Source organism: Coenobita brevimanus, chromosome 53 (genome assembly GCF_032717465.1).
Source record: "Coenobita brevimanus isolate Jiangsu-jjx chromosome 53, ASM3271746v2, whole genome shotgun sequence".
Classification (NCBI taxonomy): domain Eukaryota; kingdom Metazoa; phylum Arthropoda; class Malacostraca; order Decapoda; family Coenobitidae; genus Coenobita; species Coenobita brevimanus.
Genome location: NC_137006.1, coordinates 39,476,466 through 39,501,348, shown reverse-complemented (window position 1 = coordinate 39,501,348; position 24,883 = coordinate 39,476,466). Strand labels below are relative to the sequence as shown.

The window sequence follows — 24,883 nt, the reverse complement described above, 5'->3', positions numbered from 1 at the left end:
AAAGGTGTAGGCTTGTTCATCAGGTGGATCAGTGAAAGGAAAGGAGAGCCAAAGGTGGTGGTGAACATTGAAATCTCTTAGAATGGAGATTTCAGAGAATGGAGAAATGGATAGAATGTGTTCCATCGCAGAAGTAAGATAGTCGAAGAATTTTTGATAGTAGGATTAGGGGATAAGTAAACAGCACAGATATATTTAGTCAGAGAATGACAGGAAAGCCGAAGACAGAGTGTAGAGAATTCAGAAGAATCGAGTTCAGGAGCACGAGAGCAAGGTAAGTCGTTGCGTATATAAACACAACAGCCACCTTTGGCTTTGAAATGAGTATAGAGACAGTAGGAGAATACAGAAAAGGGTTTGCTGTCAGTTGCCTCAGACAGCTGAGTCTCAGTTAGAAAAAGAAGGTGAGGTTTAGAGGAGGAGAGGTGGTGGTCAACAGAGCGAAAGTTAGAGGAAAGGCCGCGAATGTTGCAGAAATGAAGAAGAGAGTCAGACAGTGGTTCCAGGCACCTCGAATCGTCACCGGAAGAGAGGCGGAAGGTGGGGGCATTTATGCCCCCCCCCCCCCGGGGACTCCGAGGCTCGGTGAAGGGACGCCATAATTTATTGAATTTTGGAAAAGGAAGTGTAGTATGTACTGTGCGTGTAGTTTGGTGTAGATAGTTAAGAGAAATTTGTATTGGAGAGCATGCTGGCCTACTCTCTGTGTAACTGAGTCACTGGAAAAGTTCAGCAAAGGGGGGATGGTCAGGAACTAGTCCTGATGGCTGTTGAAACAGGAGATCCAGCACTCCCTGTCATCAGGGAATGAGATGACCACAAGAAAGCCATGCAATACGTCCAGTTGATGAAAGTCACAAACAACTTTACTGAACGAGGAGTTGCACTGATGATGGACATCATCCCTGTCATCACCAAGGACAAAGGGCAGTGGCAATTCTTGTTTCAGGTCATAAAGGCTCATCGTCAGTGATTCTCAGACTCTCGAAAGGCTACTGTGACCTCCCAAACAAGGAAACAATGTGTGGGGGATCAGTTCCCAGAACACCTCCCCCAAATGAGGGCCTAATACTTAAACTGTAAGGGGGACCTAGGTGTGCTGGTGGGGTATTCATCCCAGATGGCACAGAGTGTGAACTTCTGGGCCATTGGGGCACCAGTAAATACTACAGCAGAAGTCTGAAATTTGGCAGGTAGGATTTTTGTACCAAGAACAACAAAAGTGCAGGGAGGCAGGTAAAAAATATACGACTTCGAAAATAAGGACCACTCTAACATATACAGTATGCATTTTATATATATATACTGTATATATATATATATATATATATATATATATATATATATATATATATATAGTCCACAATATATGTTTGTGACGTTCCAAAATGTCGCTTTTTTTCTAAACTACAGGTACTGTTTACTGGAGGAAACTAGCCTTTTTGTAGTTGTTGCTGTTGTTGTAAATGGAATTTTAGTATGAAAAATTGCTTTTTACTGTGGATTTAATGGGATTCTGCATAATGAGGGACCTTCAGTATCTAGCCTCCTTTTGACAGCAGCAATTAAAGGATTATAGAATGATGTTGATGGCTGTCTCTCCATTACTCAATGATAACTAGTTTTTTATATCCATAAGTGACTTGCATTAATACTCAAAAGACAAACTAAGTAAAAATGGCTTCTGGACCAGTAAAAACCTTAAGAAAACCCTCTGACTTTTATAATTTTCTAAGACTAAAACTGTTTTATGTCAGCGGCAATAAAACTCTATAATGAATGCATCACCTTTTGTGTGGCATTGTCGACGAGAGAGTGACTGAGTGCGACGGCAGCAAACCAATTGGACACAGGGTCAGGAGAGAACAGACCACTGCAAAGGAGCTGACCCGCTGTTACCAAGCTGGCTGTAGCAACAATGTAGACAACAATTGTTGAATAATAATAATAATAATAATAATAACAATAATAATAATGACTAACTTCCGTTTCTCAAAAATGCTAGTTATTTTTTAAAAAATTAACATGCACCCAAAACCTCAAAGTAACACCATGACTAAAACTTCATAACCAGTACAGTGTCAGAACAGTGGCACCTACTACAGTGTGTATACTCTAAACTGACAAAAGATCCCAAACCCTTTTCAGCTTGGTTGATTGGCAAGTGTAGTCAGGCTTGTATCTTGATCTGATAAGTAACCAAGGGAACTCACTTCTACAACATACCTAAAGTTCATCAAATTTCATGCAACCGTGATACAGTATTCAAGCTGTGAAGGTGGCCCAGTCCCATCATTTGAAAACAAACTGGCTAACCACATAATTGCCATCACAGCACCATCAATGGCAGAGGATTGGTATATGAACCAGGGGTATATCCTTGTCCAATAAGGTACCAGTACCCCCCTCACACCAATCTTATTCATTTATTTCTGCACACTGACATTTTAATAATCTTTTCAGTGCTTCTAATCTAAACTACATAAATCATAGAAGTCATTGCTTTTGTTGTTACTGCCACCATGGACTCAGGCTCATCTGAACATAAAACCTGTGAAATGAAAGCTGAAGTTTCCCTGCTTCAGCAGTTCACCATCCTCCTCTCGGGGGCTGGGGAGGGGGGGGGGGGATGAGGAATGTTTGTGCAACCTAGCAATGGAACCACCCAGTGCCACCTCAAAAAGGTGTCCCTCTCCAGTGCCATACTAAAATTTTGGAAGCAACATACAGGAGTATACCAAGGTGTAACATGCAAAGTAAATCAATATGGAAGAGTGCTAGAAAGCCTTCTAATCCAAACTGAATGCAGGCCCAAGAATGGTAAAGTACAGATGGAATCAGTGAAAGTAGTGGGTGTAAAGTGGCGTTCATTGTTAATGATGCTCTTGCTATCTGACAACATCATGCTCTACTCTGGTGCTGGAGAGGAATGTCCTCATGTGGAGACATTGATACAAAACAGTGGCTTCAGTTATATAAACATCCTTTAACTCCCTCCCTATCTTCTGAAAGGGGAATGGTGGACTGTAGGATAAGGGTAACATCAGCCTGCAGTCTATCAGATTCAAATCCAGACGAATCTAGGGCCACAACAACAATTGTGTGGCATGTGTGTACCATTAATGTTGCTGTTGTTACTAGACATTCTCATGATCTACTGCAGCTGTAGTTGTAAGTACTTGTGTCAGTTTGGTACGGTGTGTTAAGGATATTAGTACAGGTTTGATGTGCCTAAAACTAATTTTTCTCTTATACTTAGAGAAATGGCTGTAAGCCTCTTGCTCAGGCTGCTTCCGTACTTGCTCGCTACCAATGAAAAGCAAATTCTTGTGGGGCCAAAAGGTCACTTTTATCTCATAATGAGAGATGAAAATATCTGTCACTTCACTTCCCTACACATAGAAACAAGGTTATTCCTTCTTTTCACACTGCCCTATTCATCCACCAGTACAAATAATTTTCTTAGCACAATGTATGACCGGTGCCAATGAGAAATGCCTTCATGTGGAGGCATGGGTATGACTGGGCAGTGGAGCTGCCTGGTTATACAAATGTTCCTTAATCTCCTTCCTATCCTCTGCAAGGAGGAGGATGGACTGCAGAAGAAAGGCAACTCTGGCCTGCAGTCCACCAGGCTTACATACAAATGAGCCTGGAGTTGTAACTACAGTGTACTGTACTACCATCATGGTGACACAACAGTAATCCTCATCCAGGCATGCCAACATGTAATAGCACCACCATTATACCAGAAAGTTGAAAGTATACTTATTTCATCAGAAAATTTGGGAGTGTTATCTCTACCTTTAACCCCTTCAGCCTGATCATGTATTTTCATTTTACTCTTGCTGATAAGAAATAAGTTTGGAGCTCAAGATAGTATCTTGGAACTGATGGCTATATCCAACTCACTCCAGCTTGAAAATCTCTCCTATGCTAAAATAACAGCAAGTATAATTTGAAAAACACTCCACAGGACTGAAGGTGTTAAGGCATTTAGTAGAGCCATGAATGTCTTAGCCTCAGTCAGAGCTTGAGATGAGTCTCGTACACTTTCACAAAATGCTGAGAGTGGTCACAGAAAGTGGTGACCTATCTTCTTACAGGTGCCTCCATCCTTTTCAGTATGAGAAAAACTGGGTCTCTGGTTCCATATAAACCTTTCTCTGCTCTTACTGTACCTTAAATTATCATTTTAATGCTGTTGTGTACAGTCTGACTGTTGCTGCTATCAATTTACTCAATATCTGAGTATATCAGCTGGACTAAACTCTTTACTTATAGAATCATATGCCCTGATAAAATATTCCCCGCCCCCTGTGATATGTATTCACATAAATAGTTCCGCTATTTACTATGTTCATTATGTAATCTTCATGAATGATAAGGTATGCCAATCTACACCAGTCTTACCCCACTGAAAATAGTGACTACAATATTAAACACACTCCATACGTCTCCCCTTGCACTCTTTTTCCTCTGTTTAGGTGCTAGCAGATGAGTGCACTAAACTTTGCAAGGAATTAAGATGTAAAATGAATTACAAACTTACACAAGGTCACTTCACACTTTCTGCTGCTGTCATAGTCCAGGCACATCTAGACATGAACCCAGTGCACTATACACTTAAGCTGTTCTTTTGCAGTCTACCATTCTCCTTTTAAGGTGTTTATAGGATGCTGAGGGACATTAACTGGACAGCTCCACTGCTCAGCTGAAGTGGCACCACCATGTGAAGACACCCCCTCTCTGGTACCATTCACAACCTTCTTTGCATAATGGGCACTAAATCAATCCTTATTTACATCTCTGAATCCTTACCATGATGTGGCTGGTTTTTGCCACTGAAAATAAGGATAATCCAAAACAGTGGATGATTATCAAGGAAGAAAATTCATAAGAAATTATATTTAACTTCATTAATATTCAAGAGTGAGCAAATGGTCACCCTTGTCTCCAACATACGGACGAAGTAGTCTAGCACTGAGCCCCTAAGCTTCTGATGGAGTAACAATGATTTGGATAATGATGATGTGGATGATTAATATCAAATATATACTGTAAATATCTATCTATTAATCTATCTATCTACCTATCTATCTATCTATATGTGTATATATATATATATATATATATATATATATATATATATCCATCCATCCATTGCCAGACGCCATGTATCCCAAACGGGGTGGTCAAGGGCCCATAGTTAATTGTTTTACAGGGAGGGGCACCAATCCTCCACCAACCCCACCTGACATATATATATATATACAGTAATCCCTCTAATATCCGAACACCCAATATCTGAACATCCCCACTAACCGGACATAATCGTCCCGGGATCCAATATTCCCAAAATGGGCCAAAAACCGCAAAAAATTTAAAAAAAATCTGACTTTTTTTTCCCTCCCATAATTTGAAATTGTCGCGTGGTGCCGAACAGCTGTTACACCATGGTCCCTTCATCCCTTCCTTCCTCCCCCTCCCCCCTCCCCTGTCAGGGTTGCCATTTGGTATTTTTCATTACCAAGTGTGGGCCAATTTGGTAATGAAAAATTCGTTTGGTAATGAATCAGAATAATGCATTACCAAATGGATTTTTTACATGTATGAGGATACACAGGATGGAGATGGTGGATTGTTTGCTCTCTCTGATTAATCTGCTACCCTACATAGCGTGAAAATAATCAACATGGTGTTAATTATAAGGAGAGTGATTACATGTATTTCCACTTGTATATATAATTAGTGAAGAATAAATGCTAGCTTTACGAATTTGGTAATGAAAAGTTAAATTTGGTAATGAAAGTTGAGGAGATTGGTAATGTGGCCGTTGCGATCTGGCAACTCTGTTACCCCGCCATCATCAACAGTCACAACCAAACTCCGATCGAGAGCAGATACTTATAGCAGTGCAAAGCCACAGGTGCTTGTTTTTTGTGAATAAACAGTGAATAAACTGCAATACCTCGCCACAAGAACACACGGGAATTTACAGTGTTGTGCAGTGTTAAGAAATTAGAATTTAGGATGCAGAGGATTAACTGTGGACTGACTGCAAACTGGCAGTTCAAACCAGTCCAGGAGCCAGGGACTTGTAAGTACCCAGAATCTTTAATATTGTATAAACTCACCTCTAAAACCTCATTTTATGGTTCTTTTGCATTTATTTCAGTCTTTTATGTCCCTTATTGGTGTGATTTGGGTCTTAAATAGGTGCAATGCATGTCCAGAGGGAGTTGTATAGGTGTTTTTCTGAGTTAGGGTCCATAAGTACAAGTCCAGGAGGCTGGGGCCCAATATACGGACAGGATCACTATCCGGACATGCCTTTGGCTCTATTACGTTGGATTTTGGAGGGATTACTTATATATATATATATATATATATATATATATATATATATACAGTACCCTCGCGTCCAACACGGTAATATTGTCATGCACAGGTCCCGTGTTGGACCAAAATCGTGTTGGACAAACAACAGAGCTTATGGGGGAAAATGAATTATGCCAGCAACCCTAGGAAGTCACCCTAAATACCTACCATATACCTTTACATATATTGGTACTACTGTAACTATAATATATGGTGCTGCACTATGAATGATAACTAACCTTTTAGGATAGTGTTGGTGGGCTTGCTGGGAATGGAAGGTGGTATCCAAGGCTGTAGGTAGTCCTACTGGGTACCCGGAGGATGGCTGCTGGCGTCACTAGCAGGTAATGGCTGCTGCTCCTCCTGAACTTCCCTCATAAATCCTGCGAAATCACTCTCAGAATCACTATCCTCATCCACATCCATGGAAGGTCCTGCTTTTGCCTGTCCAAGCACTCCGTAAGCCTTCACTGCTGCCAGGATCTTGTCTTGGTTTTTTATGGTCCTCACGCTGGCTTCATTCACGTTGTAAGCCTTGAGGATGTCCACTTTCCTCTCCCTTTTCTTCTTCATCTCGATGATTTCAAGCTTGGTGGCCTGAGGGAGGTGCCGCCGCTTCTTGGGGTTCTCAGAAGGCTTCCTAGGCATCGTGAGCAGGGTAAAATGCAGTAGCAAGGGCAGAAAATGAAGCGAGAAAAAAGCACCTTCCAATGCGAATTATGCAACTGAGTGGCGCTGTGGCGGGAGAAATTTAAACAAAACATCACGTGAGAGCAGAAGCATTTTTGATTGGGCGACATCACGATCACGTCACGATAGCGGATGGGGGAGGCAACTTGATCAGAAGTTCTGATTGGCTATCAGCATCACAGGAACGTCCAGTATGACGTGTTGGACCAAGGGTGATCGTGCTAGAGGCGAACTCTGCGGATTTCGCCCACTTCTCAGAGCTCCATGCGTGTTATGCTAACGCACGCATGTTACAGTAAGTAAATTGTATTAAATCGTACTAATTTTTTGCTCTCCGTGCTGGAGAGTGGGGGGACACAACCTGGCCGCACTATGGGGTGGTACTACTACTCTGCGGCCAGGTTGTGTTAGGAAGAATACTGCCACCGTATTCCCTGCGTGTCGTAAAAGGCGACTAAAAGGAGCGGGGTGAGAGGACTAGGGACCCCCTCCTCTGTTTTTTAGTTCCTAAAAAGAGACAGGCCAGAGAAAGGGATGGGGGATGGAGTTATACCCGTACCCTGAAGATTGGGTCTATGAATGTGCGTGGATGTAGTACAATTGAGGCTAAAAGGGAGGAGATTGGGAGAATGTTTGTGAGAAGAAAGTTGGATGTGTTAGCTTTGAGTGAAACGAAGATGAAAGGGAAGGGGGAATCTATGTTTGGAAGTGTGAATGGAAGATTGTCAGGTGTTGATAGAGGAAGGGCAAGAGAAGGTGTGGCCTTGTTAGTGAGTCCGGAAGTACAGCAGTGTGTGATTGAATGGAAGGAGGTGTCATCGAGACTGATGTGGGTGAAAGCGAAATTTGAACGTGAGTTGTGGGTGTTTGTGAGTGCATATGGGTCTGGTAGTGAAAGGGATGAACAAGAGAGGGAGTCTTTCTGGAATGATGTTGATGAGTGTCTGCAGAGTTTTGGAGCGAATGTGAATGTGGTAATGATGGGAGATCTGAATGCTAGAGTGGGAAATGTAGCAGTTGAAGGCGTAGTTGGTATGCATGGTGTGCCTGGAAGAAATGAAAATGGGGAACGAATGATAGCGATGTGTGTTGAGCGAGAGATGGTGATTGGGAATACGCTGTTTGAGAAGCAAGATATTTATAAGTATACATGGGTGAGACAGGAGGGTGGAAGGGTTGTTGATAGAGCCTTGATGGACTATGTGGTTGTGTCTAGGAATGTAATAGGAAGATTGTTGGATGTGAGAGTTCTGAGAGGGGAGGGTGGAGGTATGTCTGACCACTACCTGGTGGAGGGAAAGTTAAGAGTAGGTAAGAGATGGGTGAGAGCTAGGAGGGTTAGGTGTGGCAGGGAGGTTTTGAAAGTGAGTGAGTTGGATAAAAGAGAGAAAAAGATAGAGTATCAGGAGAAATTGAAAGATGAGTGGAACGCAGTGAAAGATCGGGAAAATGGCAGCGTGGAGGAGGAATGGCAGTTGTTTAAGAGTGCTGTGGTGGGGCATGCAGAAGAGGTGTGTGGTGTGAGACGTGTGGGTGGTAGTGTAAGAAAAGGAAGTGAATGGTGGTGCGAGGAAGTAAGTATGGCTGTGGCTGAGAAGAGACGTGCATATGAAGTGTGGCTGCAGAGGAAGGATGAGATGTCGTATGAAAGGTATAAGGAAAAGAGGAATAGAGCGAGAAGGGCTGTGTGTGATGCTAAAGTGGCAGCAGATGAGAGGTGGGGTAGGCGGCTGACAGAGAATTTTCAACAGAATAAGAAAATGTTTTGGAAGGAGGTGAAAAGGGTGTGAAAGGGAGAGTCTGGGAAGGAAGAACAAGTAAAAGCAGAAGATGGAAGGATGTTAATTGAGATGGATACAGTAAGGAAGAGATGGGCAGAGTATTTTGAAAGATTGTTAAATGTAGAGGAGGAAAGGGTGGCTGAGATTGTGGCAGATAGAAGGGTGCAAGGAATAAATGTGTTGGGAGTGCTGAATGATTCTTTGATCACGAAGGAGGAAGTGGAGAAGGCAGTAAACGAGATGAAAACAGGGAAAGCTGCAGGTATGGATGGGTGTGCTGTGGAATGCCTGAAGGGTGGTGGAGTGACTATTGTTGACTGGTTAGTAAGATTATTGAATGTGTGCTTTGAGAAAGGTATGGTGCCAATTGACTGGGCAAGTGCTTGTGTGATCCAGTTGTATAAAGGCAAGGGTGATAAGTATGAATGTACTAGCTTTAGGGGTATAAGTCTGTTGAGTGTTGTAGGTAAAGTGTATGGTAGAGTGTTAATTATGAGAGTTAGAGAGGGTACAGAGGGAGTGATTAGTGATGAGCAGTGTGGCTTTAGGAGAGGGAGGGGATGCGTTGATCAGGTGTTTGCTGTGAGACAAGTGTGTGAAAAGTATTTAGCGAAAGGCAAGGATGTGTTTTGGGCATTTATGGATTTGGAGAAAGCGTATGATAGAATTGATAGGGAGGCTTTGTGGACTGTTTTAAGATTGTATGGACTTGATGGTAGGTTACTAAAAGGGGTGAAAAGTTTTTATGTAAATAGTAAAGCGCGTGTAAGAGTGGGAAATGCTGTGAGTGATTGGTTTCCCGTGAGAGTGGGGCTGCGACAGGGATGTGTGATGTCGTCTTGGTTGTTTAATATTTATATGGACGGTGTTGTAAGGGAGGTGAATGCAAGAGTTTTAGGTGGTCTGAGTCTGGTAAATGTTGATGGAGGAGAGTGGAATCTGAAGCAGCTGCTGTTTGCAGATGATACTGCACTGGTGACTGATTCAGAGGAGAGATTGAGACAGTTGGTAGAGGAGTTTGGAAGGGTGTGTGAAAGGAGGAAATTGAAAGTAAATGAGAATAAGAGTAAAGTGATGAAGTGTACGAGGTTGATAGATGGTAGGGGGATGAATATAGTTTTGAATGGTGAGTTGCTTGAGGAGGTAGATTGTTTTAAATATCTAGGGTCACATGTTGCTGTGGATGGAAGAATAGATGCAGAAGTGAAGTTTAGAATAAATGAAGTAGGAAAGGTGCTAGGAGGAATGAAAAAAGTGTTTAAATGTCATTTGCTTAGAATGGATGTAAAGAGAAGGCTGTATGAGGGTGTTGTGGTACCGACTGCATTATATGGGGCTGAACATGGAATATGGGTGTAGCAGAGAGGAAAAGTTTGAATGTAATGGAGATGAGATGTCTGAGGAGTATGTGTGGAGTGACACGTATGGATCGAGTGCGAAATGATGAAGTGCGAAGGAGAACTGGAGTTGTTCAGGAGATGGCTGGTAGAGTTGAGCAAAGGGTGTTGCAATGGTTTGGGCATATGGAGAGAATGGATAATGAGCGATTGGTGAAAAAGATAACTAGATCTGATGTGAGAGGTGTAAGACTGAGAGGAAGACCACGAATAGGATGGATGGACAGTGTGAAGAGAGCGCTGGATGCGAGAGGGATGTCTGTTGAGCAAGGAAGAGTGGCTGTGCGTGACAGAAATAAATGGAGAGAAATTGTGAATGAATAAGTGATGACGCAGCCCTGAGGGGATATTCTCCCGCATTTGGTCTGATCAGCCAGTCAGGTCAGGTGCGGGTAAGGGGATGGGTCTGTTATGATGTGGCAGGGGTAAACCAGTTCTGCTGTCGGGCCCTGCTGTGGATGTCACTGATTGCATTGCGCAGTTGACCCTTGTGCGGTGTGATGCGGTGAGGATCTGTCCGTTCTCTCCTTTGGGGCTAAGATGCGAATAAATGTGTTTGAATGGATGAGTAATTGGAGAGCGAGTCGTCCTGTCTCGACTACCTCCCTTTCCTTGGGGGAAGCAGCCTAGGTATATAGATATATATATATATATATATATATATATATATATATATATATATATATATATATATATATATGTATATATATATATATATATATATACACATACATATACATTATATATATATTGCTGCTTTCAGTGTATGCCCTTTCCTCTCTTCTTTCCTTCCTATTCTGTCTTTCCTTCATTCTTTCCTATTTCTTCTGCCTTCGGGTGACTTTACACTCCCTCTTCTGTCTTACTTTCCTTCATTCTTCCCTCTTCCTTCTGTCTATGGGTGACTCTGCACTAAGTGACGAGCCAAATAGTTTCCTGTACACCAGGAAACCTTTTACTAAGCTGGGTGGTAACCATATAACCAAATTATGGCACATCATGGTTTAGTGGGTAATTAAGGTGCTCCAATTGGATTGAGCTGGTGCAGGTTTATATCCAAGGGGTGGCTGGGGTTGATTGCTCACATAATGCCACTTAGGGATGAGTGAGGCTGGTCATTCTCATCTCAAATGTCATGACCAACTTGCCTAGCCCAAGGTTCCTACGCTCATTATGGGGTGACAAAGGATTGGATGATGGATGAACTCTATATATCTAGGTATATATATATATATATATATATATATATATATATATCTAGGTATATATATATATATATATATATATATATATATATATATATATATATATATATATATATATACGTATGTATGTATTTATGTATATATACAATAAATCCTCGTTTTTCACGCCGCGGATGTTCCACCAAAACCGTGCGAAATGCGAAACATCGAAATGTGAAGTTAAGAATCAATGGGAACAATAGAGGAGCATTCCGGTGGGACATGTGCCTACCCTATCATAAAGTACTATAACACCAAACAGACCCTACCCAAAATTTAATGAAGAGTGTTTACTGGTGCTAAAACAGCAAACACAATAAACATGTACCTGAAAAGACATTAAAGCTGTTATAAAGAGCTGCAACACCAAAAATCCTTACCAGAAATAAAGTGAAGATTGGCTTGAGTGGTAGGTGAAGATGTGTTAAGGGTAGATGGGCTAGTTACTATGTGATGTGGGCCTCTCTGGGGTAGTCCTGTCACATATGCCGAAGCCCTCGAAGTTGAACTCGGGCTCCAGCACCTCCACTTCCTCTCTGTCCACTTCTCCTTCATCCACCCTGCTGGCACATCCAGGTCTTGCAGAACAGCAGCCAAAATCTCTCTCTCATGAAAATATTGTGTGATCTGGGCTTGTCTCTGCTCCTTTATGTTTCTGTTGTACCATCACTTGAGACTTCAGATCACTCATGGTCGAGAGGATGTTGGTAGTCTCAGGCATAGTCTTGGTGTATGCATCGAAGGTGGTTGCCATGTCAGTTATGATGGACAGGGTGGTTGCAAGATAGCTGCCAACAAATGAGCATCGGTATGCATTGTCGGCTGCCAGCTGGGAGCATCGAATAAGGGGGAAATTCGTGAATTGTGAGAAAACTTGGACATTTTATTCTCGCACGAAAAATGAGGCATCGAAGTAAAATGTGTCCAAACACGAGGACTTACTGTATAGATAGATACACTCAATCCTCATAAATCGCGGCAATTTGGGTCTGGACAACTGCCATGATTTATAAATTCCGTGATTTATGAATAATAACTTATGTGAAAAATTAATTTGGGTCTGGACTTTGGCCAACTCGCCCCCACAGCACCCTACCTACACCTATCTAGGCACCATCAAACACAATCATACAAATTTAGGAATATTCAGTGCATGTATTAAGGGATCTCACCTTAACACCTAAACCGCGGGGTTGTTTTTGCTTGATTTGCGTGTCTCGCGGGCATGTTCGTGCTCCGACAGACTCCCGAAAAATATTTGCCAAAAAAAAGTTATTAGTCCTAGAATCTTAAAATTACATAGGCCTATGCATATGGCACATACCTTCAGCTTTCTCCTGGGATGTTTGTTGAGCCTTCATCGAGTACCGTAGGACTTGTGGAGACCTCTGAAGTTGGGTAATGAAGTCTCCACTTTACACTTCCCGACAACCCACAATATGATTACCACAGCCTGATATTATCACTAGAAACACTATTCTATGATTCTCAAATAGTTTGGAATCCATACTAAAAAAAAAAAACCACTGTGAAAGCAATGAAAATTATGAGCACTTATGACCTTCCCATTTGCGCTCGTTCACCGCTGGTGTTCTGTCATTTATTATTCATAAAAACACTCACACTTTATATTTCTATTACTATATAACACTTATATATATATCTGCAGTCTTTATCCATAAGTTTCCTTCAGTAATAGAAGTTTTTTGTTACTGCAGGCATTCAATTTCTCTTTCAGTAAAATAAGTAGCATTCACTTTCTCGTCCTGTATACTAGCGTTGAGAGTGAATCTGTCACTTTCATAACTCATAGTATTCATACATGCTAGAGTGAAACTTTCACTTTCATTACTCCTAATATATATACACGTATTCTTATATTACTACTCATTTACATTTCTATTTACATTCTCTATTTTATTTACATTATTTATATTTCTATTTTATTTACACTGTGTTATGCACTGTCACTTGCAGTAACTTATAAAACTATTCTCCACTGTTCATTTATATTTACATTCATTGCTTTCACTTGCTGTTTACACATTATTTACATTTCCACTTGCACTGTTTTACTCACCAGAAAGAGTGTAGTCACTCTCCTTCATTTTCATTGATAAATTAGCCAGTTCAAATTCCACAGCAGTCATTTAGCCCTTTACCCCTTTCAACACAAGGTTTAGTAAGGGGTAGAGGTCACAGGGCCCTTTGCATGGGGCTAAAAAGCGGCGGAATTGGACAGGCACGAATCCGACGTGATTTCACCTTGAAAGACGACAGTAAACTGAATACAGGTAACTCGCACGGAACACGAGGGTTTCGTTCCTACCGTGCCGTGTTAGGTGCGAAATCGCGTATATTTAAACTACTCCGTATTTTGCTCCCTAGACCCCCCAAATGTGTTGTTTTGCTGTTATCTGTCACTAGAAAGCACTTTAAGTGGTTAGAAGGTTTATTTAATGTTATAACTCACAAATACAGTACTCCTGAGCAAAACTTCAACACACAAATACTGTACGTAAACACAAGGAAACATTCCGACGCCGATCATAGGTAATCATATAAATTAGGTTAACTGGTACCAGTGCTTTATCTTACAAGTACATACCAGAACAGTACATATTTAACTTAGAAATGCAGTACTGTGATATCGAATGATTTCAGTACATAATCTGTTAGGAATGGCTGGAAAAAAAAAATGTTATGAATACATTTTCACCTTTTTGATATATGTTTATAGTTTCGAGTTATTTTTTACGTTATCGTTGTGCCCATGCTTGGAAAAGGGAGCGAAAGAGTTGAATTTTCAGTCCTAAATGAGAAAACTGCAAATCCTCCAAGGCTAGACTCTGCCACGGGAGAATAAAGTGGAGGGTCAGTCCGATTAGCAATAAGGAAGTTGTGTCACAACTTCCAGCTCCCACACCACGAGAATGGCTAAAAATAGAATCGTAATGCAGTTTCAGAACTAACAATAAGTCTAATTATTACGAATACAGATACAAAGCAGAAATAAATACGTTTACAGACAGGGAAAACGTATTTCTTCCGTCATAACATGTTCATCTTTCTCTATTATTTTACGTTCATCTTTATCATTTTACCTTGTTATTTTCTCAATATATAATGCTGTCTCGTAAACAGGGTGATTGTTTGTGTTTTGCAAGGGAGGAAAAAGGCTGTATTTTCTGTCTGGGTCGAGATAATGGGTGTAACTATGTGTGGTTAGGCATGGCCACGAGCGAAAAAATCGTACATCCACTCATCACGATAGCCAGTGGTGAACTGACAGATGATACATGAGAGGGTGAAGTCAAGGTCATGTCCCAGATTTTCGTTCACTTCCCGAAAGTTTTCACAGTTTTCTACAAGTTGCAAACCATTACAGCAAACCTGAGCAAATAGGTAAAGATACCAAGACAAAAATGTATTTTTCTCTTATTATAAGTCTTTAACGAACAAACAAAAAAAGGGCAATATTCCGACGCCGATCATTGGTAATCATTTAAATCAGGTTAACTGGTTACAAGGCTTTATGTAATGCTTTAATTGCTTACGAGTACATACCAGAACAGTAAATATTTAACTTACAAATACAGTACTGTAGAAAAGCAGTACAGTAAGAGTTTAACGAACAAACAAAAAAGGCAATATTCCAACGCCGATCATGGGTAATCATATAATTCGGGTTATCTGGTTACAAGGCTTTATTTAATGATTTAACTATATTTAAGTGCTTACAAGTACAGTACATACGAGAACAGTAAATATTTAACTTACAAATACTGAACAGCACTGTGGAAAAAACGAACAAATAAAAAAGGCAATATTCTGACGCCTATCAGGTAAACTGGTTATAAGACTATTTCTTGCTTTAACGTTATTTAATAGTACTTTAAGTTGCACATTACCTTACCAGAACAGTACAGTACTGTAAATATTTAACTTACAAATACTGTGCTACTGTACTCGGGAATGTCTCACTCACTGAATAATTTCCCGCCTAGATCGTCACGTAATCAAAACAAACCGCGCGCTGCGGTGACGTTCGAGGATTTGATCTTTCAAAGGCCTCTCCTGCGTTAATTTGTAGTTTTCATAATGGTTTTTTAATCTTACGTTTTCTTATATGTATCCCAGCCCTTACCGTGTATAATTGCGAGCGCGTTCCGTGAGATCGTGTTCCGTGCGAGTTACCTGTACAGTGTGGTGGCCTAGGGGGAGTGCAATGCTGCCAATGTCAGTGTGGTGACAGCTGCTAATATTTACACTATGAAATGATTGGCAGGAAATCTAGACAATACATAATAAATTAGGTAGTTCCAGGTGAATGTAAATATCACTTAGGCTTCTCCCTTCCTTTCTTATATATATTTTTATTACGAGAATAGATTATACAGCATATTTCAAGGGGAAATAAACAGCGAAAATTAGCGAAAGAGTGCATGTGAGGTGTTGTCAGGTGATAATTAGCCAATTCCAGGTGTATGGCACTATCACTTACCTTATTTCTTTTTTGTATACATTATTTGGTATAAGAATAGGGCATAGGGCTTAATTCTATGGAGGAAATCAGTGGAAAATTCCAGGGAAGATTTACTTAGCGTAGCATGGCTGGGCAGACATGAGGAGAGGGTAATGGAGGGGGAGTAGGGAGGGGAGTCAAGAACAGGGAGAAATGGCTAAATTGTCAACAATGGATGGGAGTACAGATGAGATTAGGAGTGCTGACTGGTGCTGGACATTGGCAGTACTGATAGATGATACAAGCCACAACGTGAAAGCCTGGGCGAATTCAAAATAACACAGAATCACAAAAGTGACGCCCCGCGGTATGATCCCTTGCTCCCAAGCATCACAAAAGTGACACCCCGCGGTTAAGGAGTTAATCCTACGATGAAATTAGTGAATGGAGTGGGGTGGCGTTGGGAAGAACTTAAAACTTCTCAGCACTTGTTCTTCCCAAACTCTTTCACCAGCTTTGAAAACTTCTCTCCCCTCTCAACACGACAAATGAGCTCCAAACGTTGACTGTACAACAACTGTGGCAGCTTCTTGACACCATATTGCTTAGAGCGCTTCACTGGGGGGTCGGGAGGAGCCATGGCAGGTAGGAGGTGGGGGGAAGTTGCACAAAAACGGCAGGTAACTCTCGTACTCCATGGTGATGGTCTGTAGTGTATGGACTGGCGGGACAAGAACAACAACAACATGGCGGCATTAGTATGCACATATGCCACCAGGGACGCGTGGTGACTGGTTGTTGGGTCGCGATTTTCAGTTTGAATGCCGCGGTTTATGGTTCTCCTCGGAAAAGGCCCACTTGGGTGCCTAGATCCGCGATTTTCGTGACTTAACAGTGATTTAAGGTTGCCGGCAGTCTGATGGCCACCTAGCCATGATGTACGAATCCGTGATTTATGAACACGCGATTTACGAGGATTGAGTGTAGATAGATAGATTTATATATATATATATATATATATACATTAAGCTCCCACGTTACATCAGAGTTCTGTTCCTGTGACGTGATATAAGTCAATTTTATATGGAACTTGAGTTTCTGACTACATCGTACATTTATATGTTACGTCAATGCGTAGGCTATGTCAATGCATATGTGGACTATTCAACTGTACAACGTATACTGTACATATAATACCTTTATGATAACAAGTATGTATATGAAACACAAACTTTTGAACTAATGATTTTTATTGTAATAATAAACACAGGGAGTAAGAGACAAGAAAGGAATGAAGATAGGAGGCAGGGAGGAAATGGAGGGAGAGGGAAGAACATGAGGAGATGGAAGACGAAAGAGAAATGGGGAAAAGGGAGCATGTTAGGGGGCGGGGAGGTGATGTGAAATATAGCGGTCCCTCGCGTTTAGCATGTTTCAAGTTAGCGATTTTCACGTTTAGCAACTGGTTAGAAAAGATACCAATCCCGTGCGTTTAGTGATTGTCTTACGTGTTTAGTGATGTGGGGAATGAAATGCCTTGCCCGTCCACCACCAGACTGACATTGTTATCATTGTCGTGAGTGTCTGGCGACCTTGGGTGCTTTTTTTTCTCTCACAGTGCCAAGCGTTTGGCGTTTTTCTCTGGTGAGTATAAGTATAACTAGACAGTACTGTATCTGTATAATGTACTGATAATACACTGTACTTCATTTTCCACACTTAAAGTAAGAAATCGGGGGTCAAAAGGGTGACTTGGAGGATGAGCGCAGACTAACTGATATTTTTCTCATCTAAAGTACACTTCGCATTTAGCGATTTCGCAATCAGTGATGGTTTTGCCAGACTAATTAAATCGTTAAACATTAGGGACCACTGTATGAGGCGCGGGTATGCAGTACAGATAAGACGAGAACATGATGAATAGGAGACAGAAAAGAAGAGATAGGAGTGAGTGAAAAGTGGAGAAATGAAACAGATTGAAGGAAAAAGAGATGATGACAAGGAAAAAACAGAGGGAGAGGAGAGAGGAATGGAGAAGGGAGAGAGTGTATATTAAAGGAATGGGAAGGAAAATGGGAAGGGAGAAGAAAAAAAAAAGGGGAAAGGAAGTTCCTAATGTGTGGGGGGAAGAGAAGGAAAAATGGATGTAGGAAGCTGGGAAAAGAAGGGAATAAAGGGAGCGGGAAAGAAGAGACGAATGAGGAGGGAAACGAGTAAAAGATGAAAGATTAAGGATTAGTGGGGGATGGGACGGGAAAAGAATGAGGATGAGAGGAGGGATAATAATGGGAAAGGAGGGTTAAGGAAGGAAACAGGAATGAGGAAACAACAGGGGATGAGCATGGGAGGAAAGGAAATAAGAAAGGAGAGATAAGAAGAGAATAAAGTGGAATGAGACATCTTGCGGCAGACAGCAACACTTTATAACCCACACTTTATGTTATTTCTTCTTTATTTTACAGGAATACCTCGATATACGATACCCCTAGATGCAATACCTTACCTTAGCGATGGGGGTAGAAATACCACAATACTCCGCCTAACGATGGCCAAACCTGGATTTAATGATGGGTTTTTGTTTTTAGATTTTGATTAATGTGTTTCACTCATAGGTGGGGTGAACATTGTCATCTTGGGGTACTGTTTACTGAGTCTGATTTTTTCCAGACTTACATATGAGAATTTTCAGATTTTATTTTTTGATTTAGTGAGTTATTTACGGGTGTCAGGCTTTGGTTAGCTTCTTTTACAGCTGTTAGGCCATTTAGATTGTCTTTCAACTTGTTTTTGGACTCATCTGGGTGGGTTTAGAACTTCGTTGGAGGTTCAACCCAAGGCTCAAAAATGCATCCCTATACTTTCCATGTTAAATCTACCCTGAGATACAATACACTGCCTAACAATGGGTTTTTACTTAATGTACTGCATTGTTAAACCGGGATAAACATGTATTATTTAAATTTCCTTGTAGTGGGCTGCTGTAACCTTGATACTGACATAAGTCTAAAGTACCATAACCTGGAACCTTCCTGTATGTACTGTGTATATATCGTATATATATATATATATATATATATATATATATATACAGTATATATATATATATACACTATATATATCTATCCATTTTAAATGTCAGCACCAACTAGCCTAGCCCCAGCCTCCTATGCTCCTCATGGGGCAATATAGGATTAGAAGATGATGATGATATACAGTGGGCTCGCACAGTAAGTGAGTTCACAGAACGCGAATCACACTACACAAGTGACCAAAAATAATAACCAAAAAACCTTGACTGTGAGTTTAGCCTACAATATGCGAGGCAGAGGCAAGGAGTGGCCCAAAACCGCTATTTTCCCTGACTATGTGACCCCCCCCTCACCACATGAGGGGGGGGTCACATAGTCAGGGAAACTACAACCCCCACCATAATGACTGTTGCTTCATTCTGGAAGAAATGTGACATTCCACAGGTCGTAAATTTCTTTGTCAAAGCCTGGACTAATATAACACTGGCAATCGTTAAACAAGCGTGGTGCAGCCAGGGCGGCGGGGGCACTCTAAGTGTGTTGCCGCGCCTTGGAACCCCTATTATTTCAGTTCATCAGGACTGTTGTCTACTGTTGAGGTGACTGACCAAATTTTTGTTATTGTAGCTATATCTGTAGAATATAGAGGAGTAGACTGTAGCACAAGTCGACCAGGGCAGTACTCCTGAGGAAGATGGAAAGCTGATGACAGGGAGTGCTAGAGCTTCCGTTTCATCAGCCCTCAGAACTAGTTCCTGACCATCCCCCTTTGCTGAACTTTTTTGGTGTCTCAGTTACACAGAGAGTAGGCCAGCTTGCTCTCCAACACAAATTTCTCCAACTATCTACACCAAACTACATGCACAGTACACATTGCACTTCCTTTTCCAAAATTTAAAAAAATCATGGCGTCTCATCACCCAGCCCCGACCTTCCGCCCCTCTCCCGGTGACGACTCGAGATGCCAGGAAACACTGTCTGACTCTCTTCTTCTTCATTTCTGCAACATTCGCGGCCATTCCTCTAACTTGTGCTCTGTTGAGCACCACCTCCTCTCCTCTAAACCTCACTTCTTTTCCTAACTGAGACTCAGCTGTCTGAGGCAACTGACAGCCAACCTTTTTCTGAATTCTCCTACTTTCTCTATATTCATTTCAAATCCAAAGGTGGCTGTTGTGTATATATATGCAAATGACTTACCTTGCTCTTGTGTTCCTGAACTCGATTCTTCTGAATTCTCTACACTCTGGCTTCAGCTTTCCTGTCATTCTCTGAATAAATATATCTGTGCTGTTTACATATCCCCTAATTCTACTATCAAAAATTCTTCGACTATCTTCTACGATGGAAAACATTCTATCCATTTCTCCTTTCTCTGAAATCTCCATTCTAGGAGATTTCAATGTTCACCACCACCTTTGGCTCTCCTCTCCTTTCACTGATCCACCTGGTGAACAAGTCAACATCTTTTCTATCTTTAATGACCTAGAGCAGCTTGTACAGCACCCTACCCGTATCCCAGACTGCCTTGGACAGAGCTCCAACATACTTGACCTCCTTCTTACAACTAATCCTTCTGCTTACACTGTTAATCTTTTCTCTCCGTTGGGCTCCTCCGATCACAACCTTATCACCTTAACCTGTCCTATCACTCCGGTACAGCCTGTGGACCCTCCAGGGAAACGTCGTCTGTGGCATTTTGGAACCGCGGATTGGGAGGCCCTCAGGCAGTACTTATTTGATTTTCCCTGGAATGATTAATGCTTTCATGGCCGGGAACCATCTGAGTGTGCCCTGTGCATGACGGAGGTTATTCTCTCAGCCATGGAAGCATACATTCCTTTCACATATCCTTTGACTAACGCAAGAAAGCCTTGGTTTAATCACGCTTGTTCTAATGCTGTCCGCAACAAGGAGAGGGCCTACAAAAGGTACCGGAGCCAATCCACCCGAATCACATCATCTTTACGTTTCTGCCCAGAATCGTGCTAAGTCTGTTCTTCGCTCTGCTAAAAATAATTTCATCCTTACCAAATGCTCTCAACTGTCCAACTCGAATTCTTCCCGCTCCTTCTGGCACCTTGCCAAAAACCTTTCTAACAACTTTACCTCATCTTCCTTCCCTTCTCTTTTCTACTCTGATGGTTCTGTAGCTATTTCTTCTACTGATAAAGCAGATCTCTTCGCTCAGACTTTCTCCTCCAATTCCACCTTAGACAATTCCGGTGCTGTTCCTCCATCACTTCCCCCCTCTGACATCATCAAGGCTGACATTAAAATTTCTTCAGTTGATGTACTATCTGCCATCATTGGCCTCAATACTAACAAGGCATATGGGCCTGATGGAGTCCCTCCTGTTGTTCTCAAGAACTGTGCTTCTGTGCTTACACCCTCCCTAGGCAAACTCTTTCGTCTTTGTCTGTCAACTCGCACCTTTCCTTCTTGCTGGAAGTTTGCTCTTATTCAGCCAGTCTCAAAGAAGGGTGACCACTCCCAACCCTCCAACTATTGTCCAATTGCTTTAATGTCCTGTATTTCAAAAGTTTTTGAGCCAATTCTCAATAGAAAAATTTTAAGGCATCTTTCCTATCACAACCTTCTTTCTGATCGTCAGTACGGGTTCCGTCAGGGATGCTCCTCTGGCGATCTTCTCACCTACCTTCCAGACTAGTGGTCATCCTCCTTTCGGGACCTTGGCGAAAGCTTTGCCACTGCACTTGACATCTCAAAGGCTTACGATCGAGTCTGGCATAAATCTTTAATTTCCAAATTGCCCTCTTACGGTTTCTATCCTTCTATCTGTCATTCATCGCTAGCTTCCTTTCTGGTCATTCTATAGCCGCTGTTGTAGATGACCATCGTTCTTCTCCTAGATCTATCAACAGTGGTGTTCCTCAGGGTTCTGTCCTATCACCAACTCTCTTCCTTTTATTCATCACTGACCTAAACTGCACATCTAACCCTATCCACTCATACGCTGATGACTCCACCTTTCACCTTTCCATTCGGTTCCCACAACACCCATCTAAGCAGTTACTTCAGCAAACAAGGGATGAGGCTATGGCACACCTAATGTCTGACTTGGCTCGTATCTCTGACTGGGGTAAAAATAATCTGGTTGTTTTTAATGCATCTAAGACTCAGTTCTTACACCTATCAACCTGACAAAATCTTCCACAGGTATACCCACTAATGTTTAATAATATTCAGCTTAATCCTGCATCATCCTTGAACATGCTTGGGGTTTCATTTACTCGGGACTTATCTTGGAAGATCATATTACATCTCTTGTAAAATCTGCTTCCAAGAGATTGGGTGTGCTAAGCCGACTCTGTTCTTTCTTTACCCCTGCACAATTGTTGACTCTATACAGGGGTTTTATCCGCCCCTGTGTGGAGTACAACTCTCATGTGTGGGGAGGCTCCCCACATACAGCTCTTCTCAATAGGGTGGAGTCAAAGGCTTTTCATCTCATTAACTCTCCTCCCCTTACTGACTCCCTTCAACCTCCATCTCTTCGTCGCACTGTTGCATCTTTATCTCTTTTCTATTGCTACTTCAATGGTCACTGTTCCTCTGAACTGTCTGCATGCATTCCTCAGCCTCTACGATGGGCGCGTAGCACACGTCTAGCAGCAAACTCTCACCCCTTTTCTGTCCAACTCTCTAATGCAAGAGTTAAACCGTTACTCCCAGTCCTTCATTTATGCAACAGGTCAACTCTGGAGCTGTCTCCCTCTGTCTGTATTTCCTGCTGCCTATGATCTCCAGTCTTTCAAACGCAGTGTGTCCAGGCATCTCGAAATGATCGGATCTTGAATGTGGCTCCGTATTGTATTTTGTTTTTCTCTGGGATGGAACTGTTATTGCGGGCTCATGGCCTTTGGTTAATTCTTCCTCGCATTAAAAAAAATATATATATATGCCTGAAAAATTTTCCCTTTATTATGTCCCTAAGGATAAAAAATTATCAAGATATGAGGGGGCACCACCCATATGTAATTTTTCCCATAAGATTATGCATTCACGGTGCGCGATTTCACAGCGTGTGAGGACCAGGACTGCCCATCGACTCAAGTACTATGCAAGCCCACTGTATTTATGTAATTGTATTTACCTAATTATGATATACAAGAAATGAACTACGCTCCTGGGGTCCCGTATCTGTTTCTCAATAAGTCAAATTTAGCTTTAAACTCGTTTAAGTTTTTAGACTGGACGATCTCTTTGTCCAGGTTATTTCACAGGTCTATACATCTATAAGGAAAACTATATTTCTTGATATCCTTCAAGCAGCTTGGCTTCCTCAGTTTCATCCCATGTCCTCTTGTTACTCTCTTATCCCATAAAAACAGATCTTCTTTGTCTACTCCCATCATGGTCCTGAACACTGCAATCATGTCACCTCTCTCCTTTCTTCTGAGGAGGGCATATCCAGCTTTTCCAGCCTCTCTCTGTACAACAGATCTGCCAAACTGGGGACCATCTTGGTTGCTGTTCTTTGTGTTCTCTCAATCTTGTTTATATCTTTCTTTTTGTGTGGTGACCACACTACTGCTGCATATTCCAACCTGGGGCGAATCATGGCCACTATCAATTTTTTCATCATCTCCTCATCCATATAATGAAAAGCTACTCTTATATTAGTCGGGAGTTTATACATCTCTCTAACTGTCTTGTTAATGTGTCTTTCAGGTGACAAACTGTCCTGGACCAGCACACCCAAATCTTTCTCTTCTCACGCTTTTGTGACTGGTTCATTACCCATCAAATAATTCAATGATGGCCGCTTGGTACTTTTACCCATTTCCAATATTTTACATTTCTTTGCATTGAATTTCATTTCCCAAATCCGGCTCCATTCGTGTATCCTATCCAGATCCTCCTGGAGCATTTTGCAATCCTCCTCAACCTCTACCTACCTCATGATCTTTGCATCATCAGCAAACAGACTTGCATAACTGTTCACTCCAGCTACCATATCATATACGTAAATCAGGAACATTACTGGCGCCAACACCGAGCCCTGTGGGACTCCACTTGTTACTTCCCTCCATCCAGACATCTTATCCTTTATTACTGTCCTCATTTGTCTGTCTCTAAAAAAGTCTCTCATACATTCTAGGAGGTTCCCCTTCAGTCCTCCTATATGCTCTAGTTTCCACATTAGTCTCTTATGGGGTACCTTGTCAAAGGCCTCCTCCAAATCTAAATACACACAATCCACCCAACCTTCTCTTTCCTGAAGCACGTCAATCGCTCTTGAGTAAAAACTCAACAAGTTGGAAACACATGACCTTCCACTTCTAAATCCAAACTGACTATCAGCCAAAATATTCATCTCTTCCAGATATTTTATCCATCTATCTTTCAGAATTCTTTCACACAATTTAGCGACCATGCTGGTTAGGGACACTGGTCTATAATTCAGAGGTTCTTCCTTGTTTCCTCCCTTATAAATTGGTACAACATTAGCCATCTTCCATTCTTGAGGCACTTTCTCCTCTTCAAGAAAACACAGAATTAAACTGTGAATCTTATCTGCCAGTTGTTCTCTGCATTCCTTCCGTACCCAATTAGAGATTCCATCTGGTCCTGGGGGTTTCCTTACATCTTGAGTTTCCAGTAATTTATACACTTCCTGTACTTCCACTTTTATATCTTTTATCACTACATTTCTAGTCACTACCTCCACTTCCACAAACTCCTTTTCATTATTGAAAACTGACTGGAAATGTTTGTTCATTATTTCTGCTTGCATTGTCGCATCCTTATAGACCTCTCCTTCTACTTTCAGTTTGGTGATTCCTTCCTTTTGTTTCAGTTTGCCATTAACAAATCTATAAAACAGTTTGGGTTTATCCTAACATTTGTCTATTATACCTTTTTCAAAATT

General features: G+C 41.5%; 1 protein-coding gene across 1 annotated transcript in view; it reads right to left on the bottom strand.

Moving 5' to 3' along the window:
• The window catches only part of p115 (General vesicular transport factor p115), a 371,470-nt gene that overhangs the window by 126,803 nt on the left and 219,784 nt on the right, over positions 1-24,883 (bottom strand). Inside the window, exon 11 of the mRNA XM_080273185.1 lies at positions 1,789-1,907. Coding sequence (XP_080129311.1) covers positions 1,789-1,907 — 119 coding nt within the window. The remainder of the gene's footprint in view (positions 1-1,788; positions 1,908-24,883) is intronic.